At 43.1% G+C, this 14,251-nt stretch overlaps 1 protein-coding gene across 7 annotated transcripts in view; it reads right to left on the bottom strand.

Annotated features, from left to right (window-relative positions):
* Window positions 1-14,251, bottom strand: part of KDM2A (lysine demethylase 2A) — a 98,102-nt gene that overhangs the window by 44,374 nt on the left and 39,477 nt on the right. For all 7 annotated transcript variants that reach the window (XM_069066467.1, XM_069066465.1, XM_069066468.1 and 4 more), the window contains one exon: window positions 969-1,107. In XM_069066467.1, the coding sequence (XP_068922568.1) occupies window positions 969-1,107 (139 nt within the window). The remainder of the gene's footprint in view (window positions 1-968; window positions 1,108-14,251) is intronic.

Raw genomic sequence — 14,251 nt, 5'->3', positions numbered from 1 at the left:
ACTTGGGCCTCCTCCACACACTCCACAATCCAGCTACAATGGCTTAGGAGCTGCTCCTTTAACACCGCTCTATCCCCCTGTCCATACCTTTGCAATGGCTGCCCACCACCCCTTTATTACTTCTGTGTCTTAGTTCCCCTGGCTTCCTTTGAGATGGAGCTTGAATTCCACCTTCTAGAAGAGTTCTTTCCTTGCCTACAACCCTCCTCTTCCCCAGCGGCAAGAGCCCTCCCCTCTCCTCTGAGATTACCTTCCACTTACTGTCTACATCTTGTACGTACCAAGTTACTTCCATGTTCTCTCCTTTATGAAATGGTGAGCAACTCTAAGGCCAAACTCTCTTTGCCTTTCTCTGTATCCCCAGTGATTAGCACAGTGCCTAACGCAGAGCAAATACTCCAATAAATTCTTGCTGACTGACTGGTCTGCTTTTCTCTCTGACAACTCCCTCTCCAGTCTCCTTTGTCAGAGCCTTATTATGCCCCGTTTCTATGCTCTCGGCTCCCATGGCTTTCTATCAGCTATAAGCAGATGGCTCCCACATTTACAGATACGTGTCCCGGTCTCTCTTTGGAGGTCCAGTACAGCATCATAAACGTCCAATGGACTGTTGAGATTGGATGTCTCAGGGACATCTTAACCTTATCATTACCTTACCCTCCAGATCACACCTATTTTCTAAACTTCCCTATTTTTGTCAAAGACATCATTATTTCCCCCATGTTCCAGGTCCAGAACACTGGCCATACATCACACACACACAGACATTTTCTCTCCAAACAGACTATAAGTTCCCTGAGGGCAAGGGTTTGTCTCTGTCCTCGGTGTCTAGTACAGTGTCTACCACACAGCAAGCATTTAACAAATATCTGCTGATTGACTGAAAAGCATTGTGCCAGGGTCTAGCTAAGATATGAGGTTCATGCAGATGGAGCTTTGATAAGGCAGTGGGGACAAGTAATACCGACCTTTTCCTTCCATAAAGGTGACAAAGCTAGCATTGTATTTGTTGGTGTGGAGTTTTTCATCCAGGTCAAAAGTCCTTTTTCCTTCAATTTCATCGTCAGAAATACCGTCATCTTCATAGCGTCTCCGCATGGTGCCACGCTGTAAGAAGGAAGAGGAAGAGAAGGCACGCGTTAGGAGCTACAGTTTGGGGGTTCTTCCCCCAGAAGGTAACAGCATTTTCCAGTAGTGCTAGAGAGCAATGTCAAACTTGTTACTAACTGGTAATCATCCCTTAACTCTCCTTCCTCTGAGGTAACGGAGAGCACATGGAAACCACTACGATGACACAACTGGAGTCAAGCTGATGCCAACAGATAGGATCCCAAGGTTTACAGGAATAGTGATCTCTAGAGACCAGGACTAACAAAGGTCTCTCTGTCGGCTCTATCAGTGGCAATAACTCAATGTACGAGTATTTTCAAGCAATAACACTTAATATAATGTTTCTATTACTCATAAAAACCCCAAATCCTTTGTCAGCCTTACATTAAAACTTCAAGAACTGTGTAATCCTGAGTATAGGCTCAAATAGCTGCCAGGCAGTTTAGTAGTTGAAACACAAGCCTGGCCAGCTGTCAACCATTGAAATGGGGGGTAATCTTTGAAAAAAAGTGTGGTATACAGAGGAAAAAAAATTAGAGCTGAGGAGAGCAGCATGGCTGTCAGGTGACTTAAAGGCTGCCTACCTCCGTGGCTCATACTCCCCTTCCTGCGCCCTGTACAGACTGCACTGGTCACCACCCCAAGTGGGCAGTCATTCTCAGACTGACCCCTCTCAGGCCCAGTCACCCCTGTGGCAGCTGCCGAGTTCCTCACTGTCTCCCAACTCATCTTCCCCCAGGGGCATGAGAAGGCTCAGGTGCACTGCAGAGCAGTGACAGGGAGAGGGAACAGAAGGAGGGGCTAAGTCAGCCAGAGAGGAGAGCTGGGTACTTGGGGCTCCAATCTGCAACCAGGCATTCCTTCCCTCAACCCACTGGCCAGCATGGATACAGAGTGAGGCCCCCATCTAGCACCTATGAGGTCAGGGCCTTCCCAAGCACATGGCCATCTGCCTGGCGGCGACCTTTCTCCTCCCCAGAATAGCACACTTCAGATCTGGAACCTGACTAGCACAGCCTGCCTCCATCCCCACAGATTCTTTGTAATTGCTTTATGAGAAAGTGGCACCAAGAGGAAAAAGCAAAACCTATCCAATTGCATAGCTGAAAGTACTGAAAATGTTTAATAAGAAAAAAGAGGCTTTTGTATTAATAAAATAAAACTACTTTAAATACTGTATTTTATACAATTTTTATTTCTACAGTTTTGTTTATTCATATGCCTATATATCACCTATTTATATATTATTTATAATCTAATTATTGTATAACATAATTGTTATAATTATTGTATAACAATTATCTCAACATTTTAATTTCTGAATGTTTTATCATGTACAAAACATAATTAGTAAACAATATATGTATATAATATATATCTATACACACATTGGTTAAGTACATCTAAAAAATTGATGGACGTGTGTTCAAAAAAGGCTTGAGGCCACCGAGCTAAATAAAATGCGTGAAGTGGTTATCTGGTCAAATCAAGAAACATTTATTACACATGTATTATGTCACCTGCTGTGTGCCAGACACTTCACTAAGTACTGAGAATACGAAGAAAGGAAAGAAAGTGTCTGTGCTCTCGAGGACATCACATCCTAAGAGGGGAAACAGCGAGCAAAGGACAAACAGATACAGAAGATCAGCTGGAGATAATCACAGAGAAAGTTTAGGGTAGGGCTCTAGCCATTCTTGAGAACAATTTGGAAGTAAGACTCCAAAGTTACTAAACGGCACATGTTTATGAAAACCAGCACGAGGCTTCAACCTGAAAAAGATCGGGGAAAGAAGAGAAGAGCTCATATGCACAAAAGCTGTTTATAGCAGAGCTGGAGCCCAGCAGCTTGCCCAACAACTGAGGAACGAGGGAAGCCTGCTGGGCTGTAAGAAGCCACAAAGGGGACGGGAGAACCCTGAGAAGACTTTGATGAGTTATGAGGAGCAGAGGGAACAGAACCAGGAGAAGAACTTCTACAAGAACAACAGTATTTTAAAGACAAATAATTTCAGAGAATTAAGAATTGATGAAGACAGTGAGTAACCACCATTGCAGAGCGGCAGTGATGAGCCACCGCCTCCTGAGACGGAGGTGACAGATCCAACATGCAGAACAAGGTGCGCACGTTTGTATATGATGACGTCTGTCTGTACATACTCATGAGGAGGGCTGTTCTTGTACTTCTCAATGTCATGTGGAAGGGGGTGGGGGGGGGGGGTGCTGCATTTCAGTATGTTCAAAAGCATGGACTGTGTCAAAGATGATTCCCATTTGCCACAATGTTTTCTACCAACTGTAATACCACAAGGTGGCTGGCCAGCTTTCCAAAGTGACTGCTCTGCAGGAACCCACACTGGCAAGTTTGTGTTCAGAAAGCTCTTTTTACTATTACAAAAGTGCTGTTTGAAGTATTTTGTTGTGCATAGAGATTTTCTTCTCACCAATGACCTCTTTGGGTATAAGCCTACCAAAGCACTGTCTGGATCAAAGAGCACAGACATTTTCATCATTTTGTATGCGTGATTACAAACTGCTTTCCAGAAGGGTTGTACTGATTTGTATTTTCCCACAACCCCTTCAACACTGACTATTCCCATCTTTTGTCATCTTGTTAATTTGCAGAGTGCACCCTGCAGGTAAAACTTCCGAAATGTTTTAATCTATGTTTCTCTTATTAGTGATGTGGAGCATTCTTTTTTATTGTTGTAATAATTTGCTTTTTAATCTATATTCATTAAGGATATGGGTGTATAGACTTTCTAGGTTTTGTCCTTCCCTGATTTAGGAATTAGGACTATATTTGTCTCAGAAAGAATCCGGTAGAGTGCTTGCTTTCTCAGTTTGTGAGAATAACATATCATACTGCTAATAACTGCTCTTCAAAGTTCAATAGAAAAAAAATAAAGTTTGACAGAATTCCCCTATGAATCTATCAAGCCAAAGAGATTCTTCCCCTCTATTTCAAAATACTTACAGGAGCAATTTTTGTAGCAGCAAAGAACTGGAAACAAAGTGGATGCCCACTGACTGGGGAGTAGCTAAATAAATTGGGGTCCATGTATGTAATAGAATATTATTGAACTGTAAGAAACAGCGACTATGACGAATTAAAGAAGCATGGAAAGATCTATAAGAACTGATGAAGAATGAAGCAGAGCCAAGAAAACACCAGATACACAATGGAAAGAACAATTATAAAACAATTAAAGGCAAATGTTGCAAAATGATAAAGAATAAGAATGGCTTCAAAGCACAACTGATAAGACCCTCCCATTTCCCTCCTTCATGGAAGCAAGAGGCTCAAGGGTGGGGTACGTTATTCATATTTTCAGGCTTTTTCAATGTAATAATCAGTTTTTCATCCGGTTTCCCCCACATATTTTGTTATATAGGATGGCTCTCTTTTGAGAACCTCTGGATTGGAAATAAATATAATATGATATGATATAATATATACATATAGATAGATAGACAGATATATAAAGTTTATCCTCTAATCACCATGACTAATAAAATTGTATGTAGACCAATAGGGTATGACAGTATATTCTAAGAAGACAAGCAATTTCTTTTCTTTTCTGGGGTGGGGTAGGGTGGAGATAAATGTTCCCAGACATTTAAAAGAGACAACAATTACTCTTTTTTTTTTTTCTTTTTAAAGCAATAGGGGTTAAGTAACTTGCTCAAGGTTACACGGCCAGTTATTTCTGGGTGTGGTGCTGAGTATCTGAGCCCAGATTTGATCCAGGTCATCCCTACACTGGAGCCGGTGCTCTTACTTGCTGAGCCACCTGGCCGCCCCTAAGCAATTGGGGTTAAATAACTTGCTCAAGGTTACACGGCCAGGCGTTTCTGGGTGGGTGCTAAGTGCCTGAGCCCGGGATTCGATCTCCAGGTCTTCTCAACACTGGAGCCGGTGCTCTTACTCGCTGTGCTACCTGGCCGCCCCCAACAATTACTCTTAACTGCATATTTCATATTTGTAAAAAGGTAGTACTGTCTAGTGGCTGAAGAAATCAAATCAACAATCCAACTCTTTGGAGCACCCATTGGGCCCTCAGCATGGGTAGGGTAGGGATTACAGGGTGAGAGGACAGATGGGGGAGGAGGGCTGAGAGGAGAGGGAGAAGCAGCATTTAAACACTGATGAAGAGGCTGAGTGAGTGGGAGCCAAGAGACTGGGATTGAAGCCTTGGATCAGTTATTCAGATCTTAAACTCTCTGTCTCTCTACCAGGGATACATGAAGAAAATGCTTAGCCACTCATGATAAAGTTGGAAGGACACAAATATTTTTTTCTTGCAAATCTAGGTCAGGTAACAAATTAAATGATAGTCAGGAGCAAAAAGGATGAAGATTAAATGTATCTGCTAATTATAAGGCTAAATGAAGGGGTCACAAAGACAAAAAAATTGACAATAGTCCTGGCCTTCAAGAAGCTCACATCCTACTGAGGTACACCGTATAAACAGGGAAGCAAACACAAGATCAGAAGCAGCTAAGCAGCACCATGGATGTTAAGATTGTTGAGCCTGGAATCAGGAAGACCTGACTTCAAATCTGACTCAGACACTTCCTAGTTCTGTGACCCTAGGCAAGTTGCTTCACCCTGCTTGCCTCAGTTTCCTCATCTGTCAAATGAGCTAGAGAAGGAAATGACAAACCAGTGTATTTGTTAAGAAAACCCCAATGGGGTCACAAAGAGTCAGACATGACTGAAACAACTAAGCATCAAATACAAGATCATTTGAGGAAGGAGAGAACATTTAGCAACTAGGACAATCAGGAATGGTTTTCTGTTCATGAGCTGAGCTTTGAAGGTACTGAGGTGATCTAAGAGACACAAGTGAGAAGAGTGGTAGAAGAAGGGATGCTGAGTTTGAAGAACAGCAAGTTGGTTGGAATGTAAAACATACCAAAGGAAATCATGCAGAAAGACGGGCTGGAGCATTTGGCCTCAGAGGCAGCGGACAGTCACTGAAGACACTGAAGGTGGGCAGGAGCATGGTAAGACCTGTGTCTGAGACCACCTGTCTGGCAGTTGTGTAGAGGTGAAATCAGAGAGGAGAAAATGGATAAATGCAAAGGCCCATATTTGGTTTTTTAAAAAATCAACTGTACAAACACAGCTGGGTGAAGGAGGGCTGGCCAAAAGCATGCACAGAAAAGATGGAGTTTACCAGATTCTAAGATGGATATGACTACAATGCAACAACTAAAAAAGACAGTGCTATTTTGGACTGTATTAAGAGAGGGCTAATATCAAACTTTTATTAAGTGCCTAGTGAATACCGAGTAACGGGTTAGGAAAAAGGGAAACTTGGGGTCAAAGTTCACACAAGCTTATTATCAAGGTGCTTAAAATTCAATAGGGGAACAAGACACAAACCATACAACATTCTGCTGCAAGTACCTCAGAGTTACTATGCAAAATGATACAGGTAGTTAGGTCTAAAGGAAGATCATTACCAAGCAGGAGACTTCCTGGAAAAGAAGCATTTGAGTTGAGCTTTCAAGAATGACGACATTATAAGGAAGGAGGAACAGTCGAAGCAAATCCAAGGTAACAATTACTGACTAAGTGCTTACCCTGGGCCTTTAGACACAGAGGCAGAGCGCACACTCGTGTGCTGGGGTGGATGAGGGGGAAAGGGACAATGGTCCAGCTTCAAATAGAGTCTATTCAGAGATGATAAAGCAGGAAAGGTAGGGTGGTGCCAAACAAGAAGCACCCTTCAGTGGCCATCACACCAGATCTAAAACTGTATTATAAAGCAGCAATCAGCAAACTGTTTGGTACTGGCTAAGAAATAGAGTGATATTTCAGTGGGATAGGTTAGGTACACAAGATACTGTAGTAAATGACCACACTACACTAACTAGTGTTTGATAAACCCCAAGACTCCAACTTCTTGGATAAGAATTTACTATTTGACAAAAACTGCTGGGAAAACCAGAAAACAGTATGGCAGAAACTAGGCATAGACCAATATTTTATACCATCTACCAAGATAAGGTAAATTTTACCCTGGTAAAATGGGTACAGGATTTAGACACAAAGGGTGTTACCATAAGCAAATTAGGAGGGCAAGGAATAGTTTACCTGTCGGATGTATGGAAAAAGGAAGAATCTGTGACCAAATAAGAGATAAAGAACATTATAAAACATAAAATGGATAATCTTGGTTACACTAAATTAAAAGGTTTTTCCATAAACAAAACCAATGCAACTAAGATTAGAAGGAAAGTAGAAAGCTCGGAAACGGTCTTTACAGCAAGTGTCTCTAATAAAGGTCTCATTTCTCAAATATATAGAGAAGTGAGTCAAATTTATAAGAATACAAGTCATTCTCCAATTGATAAATCGTCAAAGGGTATGCAGAGGCAGTTGTCAGATGAAGAAATTAAAGCTATCTATAGTCATATGGAAAAAATACTCTAAATCACTATAGTTTAAAGAAATGCAAATTAAAACAGCTCTGGAGTGTTACCTTACACCTATCTGATCGGCTAATATGAACAGAAAAGGAAAATGACAAATGTTGGAGAAGATGTGGGAAAACTGGAATACTAGCGCATGGTTGGTAGGGTTGTGAACTGAGGGGCGGCTAGGTGTTGCAGTGAGTAGAGCACTGGCCCTGGAGTCAGGAGGACCTGAGTTGAAATCTGGTTTCAGACACTTAACACTTACTAGCCATGTGACCTTAGTAAGGGTAAGTCACTTAACTCCAACTGCCCTGCCCTCCACCCTCCAAAAAGAAAAAAAAAAAGAGAGTTGTGAACTGATCCAATCATTCTGGAGCAATTTGGAACTATGCCCAAAGGGCTATAAAACTGTGCATACACTTTGATCAATTAACACCACTAGTAGGTCTGTCTCTCAAAGAGATCATAAAAAAGGGGAAAGGACCCGCATGTACAAAAATGTTTCTAGCAGCTCTTTCTGTGGTGGCAAAGAACTGGAAATCGAGGGGATGCCCATCCACTGGGGAATGGCTGAACAAGCTGTGGTACATGAACATAATGGAACACCATTGATCCATAAGAAATGAGGAGCAGGCAGACTTCAGAACAACCTGGAAAGATTCATGAGCTGATGCTGAGTGAAGTGAGCAGAACCAGGAGAACCCTGTACACGGTGACAGCAACACTGTGTGATGACTGACTTTGATAGAAGCAATACAAGGATCCAGGACAATCCCAAGGGACTCCAGACAGAAAATGCTGTCCACAGTCAGAGAGAGAACTGTGGACTCTGAATGCAGCAGACTATACTCCCCTTTTTTGGTGGCTTTTTCCTTTTATTCTGTTTCTTTTTTCACAACATGACTAATGTGGAAATATGTTTACATGACTGCACATTTATAACCTATATCACATTGCTTGCCATCTTGGGGAGTGGGGAACGGGATGGAGAGAGGGAGAAAACATTTGGAACTCAAAATCCTATAAAAGATGAATGTTGAAAAATATCTTGAATGCTAGGCAGAGGAGAGTCTGAACAGCACGGCCTCCCTACGGGATTCCTTGTTACGTTCCCTGACTTGGACTGTCCCACCTCTTCTCTTGCCCCTTCGAGCTTCAATAACCTGCTTCCACTGAAGAGCTGGCTTCCCATTCTGCTGAGAGTGCCAGCAACACCTGCTAGGTGGGGACACTTCTTGAGCCCCATGTCTCACTCTTAAAATCCTCTGACATCCATCCTCTCATTCCTTCTTCTGTTGCTCCACAACCTCTGATGAAGAAATGGTCCCTTACTTGTCCACCACGGCTAATGCCTCTGTATGTGCCCTTGATCTTACCTAACCAGCAAACTGTTCCCCACAATTATTGTTTCTCTAATCTTTCCTCTTTCTCCATGCACTGGCTACACACAAACCTAATCTCCCTGACCTAAAAAATAAAAATTTTCAAAGATGCTCCTTTTTTCCAGTGACAACAGTCTCCTGGCTGTTTCCAGAATGAGAGACTGCATCTCTTGGCTTCAAGTGTTTTCTTTGGCCATCCCCCACACCTGGAAGGCTCTCCTCCCTCATTACCATCTACTGGCTTTCCCAGCTTCCTTCAAGTTCCAACTAAAATCTCACGACCTACTGGAAGCCTTCCCTACCCCCTCTGAATTCTAGCCCCTTCTCTCTTTTAATTATTTCCTACTCATCCCGTATAGAATTTGAGTTGTACATACTGCTTTGTTTGTGTCTCCTCCATTAGACTGTAAGCTCCTTGAGGGCAGGGGCTTTTTTTTACCTCTTTTTGTATCCCCAAAACTTAGCACAGGGCCTGGTACATAGCAGGAGCTTAATAAATGCTGATGGACTGACGAAAAAACCAAAACTCTCAGGACTTTTTATGATGAAGCTCCTAGAAAAAAAAAATCATTTCCTCTACTTCTTCTCCTCTCACTTCCAAAACTGTAATCTGGCTTCTGGACTCATCAGAGAAGTCAAAAGTATAATTATTAATGAATAATCTCTAAATCATCAAATCTGAGGGGTTTAAAAAAAATCCTCATCCCACTTAACCTCTGTGCAATACTGAACAGTGCTGATCACCCTTCCCCTTAGAGGACACTCTATCCTCTCTGGTTTTCCTCCTACCTGTTTGACTATGCCTCAGTTTCCTTCTCTGGTCCATCAACTCTATCAGTCCTTCCAGCTAGGAATGAGCTGGGGCCCTCTTTCCCCTAATGACCTCATCATCTCCCACAGCCTCAATTATCAGCTATATGCAGACAACTTCCAAATCTACAAACCCAGACCTAGTTTCTTATGACCTCCAGTCCCACATTAATAACTGCCTACTGGACTTCTAAGTGCTTGTTACATAGACACCTACAACTCAATATACCCAAAATAAAACTCTCTCCCCCCAAACCCATACCTCTTCTAAACTCTTCATACACTGGTCTCCTAGGTTTACAACCTTGGAGTCATTGCCAAATCATTGCCAAGCCTCCTTTCCTCCCCAGGATATCTCCAATATGCTGCTGCTTCTTCCCTTCTCACACCTCACAAAAGAGCATGACTTCAACCTTGGAGTTCGGATCCTGACTGGGTGACCCAGGCGGAGCAGCTGGAGAGTTGGTGGCACAGGCAGAAAGAGCTTCAGTCCTACACATCTCTCTCTTTATTTCAAGCCCTTTATTTCATCTCTCATGAGATGATGGTGAAGGCCTCTTCTCCAATCTGCCCAAGGGATCATGGGAAAGCACAGGTCAGACCACATCACTCTCCCCGCTTGACCTCTTTCCCCTTCACAACTGACTCCAATCTCGCCATGTCCAGTCCAGGAGGCCTTCTTCCTTCTCCTGTGGATGACACTCCACCAATCATGTCTTGGCCTTTGGGCACTGGCTCCCTTCTACCTCTTAAAATCCCCAGTTTCCTTCAAGGTTCACCCCCAAATGTTACTTTCTATAGGAGCTGCCCCATTATTCCCATCCCAAACCCCAATGCTAGTGCCTGCCCCTCCAAAATTACTTCATACGTATATATTTATTCTGTATACCATTAGGTGGGTATATACTATCGCACCTCTGGTAGGTAAGTTTCTTGAGGGGGGAATATGGTTGACTGGGGCAAGGAGCCAAGGAAAAGCTTAAGATCAGGAGTGACTGGACCACCCCATATAACCTGATGCATTAAAAATCATGTTATTTTGGCAGAAGCATAAAGGACAGCTTGAATGAAGAACAGAGGCAAGATGGGAAGACAAAGTAAGAGGTTTCTACAATAATTCCAATATAGATGTCAAGAAAGAAGAGAACAGAGAGTAAGAACAAGGGTGGTGGCAATGTAGGCAAGAGGAGACAGATGTGAGAGGTGTCACTAGGGGAACAAGCAAGCCTTAGAAACTTAATGAAGGGAAGAAGAAGAAGAAGATTCCAAGTTAACACCAGAGTTAGAACTGAGGGAAACCAGGCAGATGGAGATTTAACTTGGAAATGGAACAATTCAGGGACACAACAGCAGTCTTCAAGTGTCTGAAAGAAGGGTTAGGTTTAGTCTGTTTGGCCAAAAAGGGCAGGATTAAAAGGAATAAATGAAAGTTAAAAGGCAAATGTAGGTTTGCTATTTGGGAACTCAGCTATCCCTAAGTGGAATGGGCTGCCTCAGGAGGGAGAGGGGTTCCTCTCACTGGAATGGCCAAAGAAAGGCTAGATTAACATTTGTTGGGCACAGGATACTGGAAACTCTCTTCTTTGGGTAGTGGGTAGGACTAGAGGGCTTTTCCAACCCTGAAATTCATGAATTTGTGAGTAAAGGCATTAGAGACATTCCCATGGCCTAGGCAAGAGGCAACGAGCACCATAACTAAGGGGGAAAGATGGACTCAAGACATGTTAGAGAAATAAACTTCCTAAAGCCCAAGTAACACTGGATGTGAAATGAGAAAGAATATGCAACGACAAAAGATACAGGTGAGGCAGGCTTAACCGTTATCGAGCTTGCCAAACTTGCAGGACACCCATTTTGAGCACAGCACCTGGAACACAGTAAGTGCTTAATAAATGCTTCTTTCCTTCCTTCCCAGGGAGAGATGTCCTACAGGCCATTGGAAACGAGGCCAGAGATACAGATCTGGGAGTCATTTATATCAAAGTAGTTTTTAGTTGTGAGGTTAAATGAGTTTTTGAAGAATAAGAGTAGAGAGAGGTCCTATGTCCAAAATGCGGAGGTGATGGCTGTATTGTATTCTGCCCTGGTCAGACCACTGTGCTCAGTTCTGGACACCATATCTTGGTGAGGATCTTCAGAAATTACATTTTATATTTAGTTGTTTTATTTTTTCCCCAGTGACATGTAAAAACAATTTGTAACATTCATTTTTAAAACTTTTGAGTTCCAAATTCTCCCCCTTCTTTCCCCCACTGAGAAGGCAAACAATTCGATGTAGGTTATACATAGTGACCTTCAGAAACTACAGTGCACCTGGAGGGGGACAAAAAGTATGGGAAGAGGACTGGGCGCATCAGCATTGGTGACTGTTTGTTTAGCCAGGGCTGTGCTGTAGAAGCCCTAGGTCTGTTGTGTTTCATCTGGCTTCAGACGGCCCAGCGACGAGTAACTGACAGAAACTGAAGAAAGGCAGATGGTCAAAGTGCTCTGAGTTGTTGTGTCCTCAGAACTAATAGACTCCTCATTATTAGAAGCCTTCGAGGAGAGGCTGAATATTCTCTTAAGTGTGTCAGAGGGGAAATTCTTCAGAAATTCTATGAAACCAACATGATAATACACCAGTCACAAGTCTATCATTTTAAATAACTGCTTCCAAAAAGTGGGTTAGTAGAAAGGCTCCATACACTTTTGTCCTGATTTGAACTTGGCACATAGACATGAGGGCAGGTAGGTGGCACAGAAGAAAGAGGCTGGGCCTGACGCTCGAAAAAGGAGGACCTGAGCTCGAATCTGGCCTCAGATACTTCCTAGCAGTGTGATCCTGAGCAAGTCACTTACCCTGTTTGTCTCAGTTTCCTCTTCTGTAAAACAAGCAGGAGATGGAAATGACAACCAACTTCAGTATTTTTGACCCCCCCCCCCCAAAAAAAACACCCAAAAGGGTCACGAAGAGTCGGACATGCCTGAAAAACAACTGAACAACATCCCACACCAATGAAACTTCAAGCCTGGCCTATGACAAGCTCCCCCATGCCCAGCACAGCACCTGAGGCACAGCACATACTGAAGAAGTGACTCAACAAGAGGGAACACTTCTGCTTCACCTCACCTAGCTCCAATCATCCCATTGCTCTGACCAGACCAAGCAGTTACTAGTGTTTGGGGTCTGTTGATCTGTATTTGTTTCAAAATTTCTCTGTAAATATTTGCCACTCTGGTCACCTGGACTGGAATCTACCTGTGCCCCTTCCTCTTCCCTGTCCACAGGATCCATGTGGGTCCTTCCTCTCCCAGAGGGAGCTTTATGCAGCTGCACTGGGGATCTCCTCAGCAACCATGGCTTTAATGACCATTTTGATTCTGCTGGTTCTAAACTCTACCAATCCAATCTCTCTGGTGACTTCCAGTCTCATATCTCGCACTGCCTTTCGGACATCTCAAATAGGATGTTCAACAGACATCTCAAACTCAACATGTCCAAAACAGAATTCAGCATCTTTCCCCCTAGCCTCTTCTAACTAGGTCTACCTGTCTCAAATCTCTTCCCACTCCAATCTACCCTCCATTCAGTTACTAGAGTTCGGTCTGCCATTCAAAGCCCTACATAACCTAGGCCTCTCCCTTTCCAATCTTCTTACATTTTACTCCTCCACCTGCATTCTTTAATCCTGTGACAATGAACTCACCTGTCAAATGAACAAGACCTTCCCTGTCTCACCCTCAACTCCGGGCATCTTCTCTGTCTGTCCCTCAAGATGGAAGGCTTTCCCTCCTCTGATCCAACTCCTGAGCTCCCTACCTTCTGTAGGAAGCCCTCCTAACTCCCTTTTATTATAGTACCTTCCTCCTTGTTAACTGTTTCCATTTACCTTGTATATGCCTTATTTGTACACATTTGCTTGCATGTTATCTCCCTCACTAGACTGTAAGCTCCTGGAGGGGAGGGACTGTCTTCTGCCTCCGTATGCCCAGTGCTCATAATAAATGCTGACCGATTGACAGTGGGCAATGACACTTCATGGCCAATCCTGAAGCCTCTTCCAAGGACTACAAAGAAGCTACACCCCAAATCCCTTCTAATCCCCCAAGTCCTACCCTAGTCTCCACCTTCCTTTGAAGTTCTTTGGTTTGGGAAATGGGAGAAGATTCACACTCAGAATAAATTACCAAGTAAAAAGAACTAGTGACTAATAAAGTTTATTTTGCTAGTTCTCACTGCCAAAGTTACCCTTAAAGAAGGAATTCTCATGATTTTGTCCATGAATGTTGTTTAGGTCTCTGTGGAGAGACCATGGACCATTTAGTTCAGGGTCAAGATCAAAGTACTCTGCTGCCTGTGCCTCTGTGATGTGGATGACACTAGTGCCATGCTAAAAGGACACAATGCATCCCTGGAGTAAGTGAGGTCAACTATTAGATGAGATTCCAAATATAGATATGCTTCAGCAATGTAACAGGAGTGGGAGCATGCCAGTACAGTCTCACTGGGCAACTTGTATTTCCCAAATGGAGGCTCCAAA

This window comes from Petaurus breviceps, unplaced genomic scaffold (genome assembly GCF_028583685.1).
Source record: "Petaurus breviceps papuanus isolate PSGF00001 unplaced genomic scaffold, PetGlider_PUasm1.0 90721, whole genome shotgun sequence".
NCBI lineage: Eukaryota > Metazoa > Chordata > Mammalia > Diprotodontia > Petauridae > Petaurus > Petaurus breviceps.
Note: the sequence above shows the minus strand (reverse complement) of the source record. Positions and strands in the feature narration are given on the sequence as shown.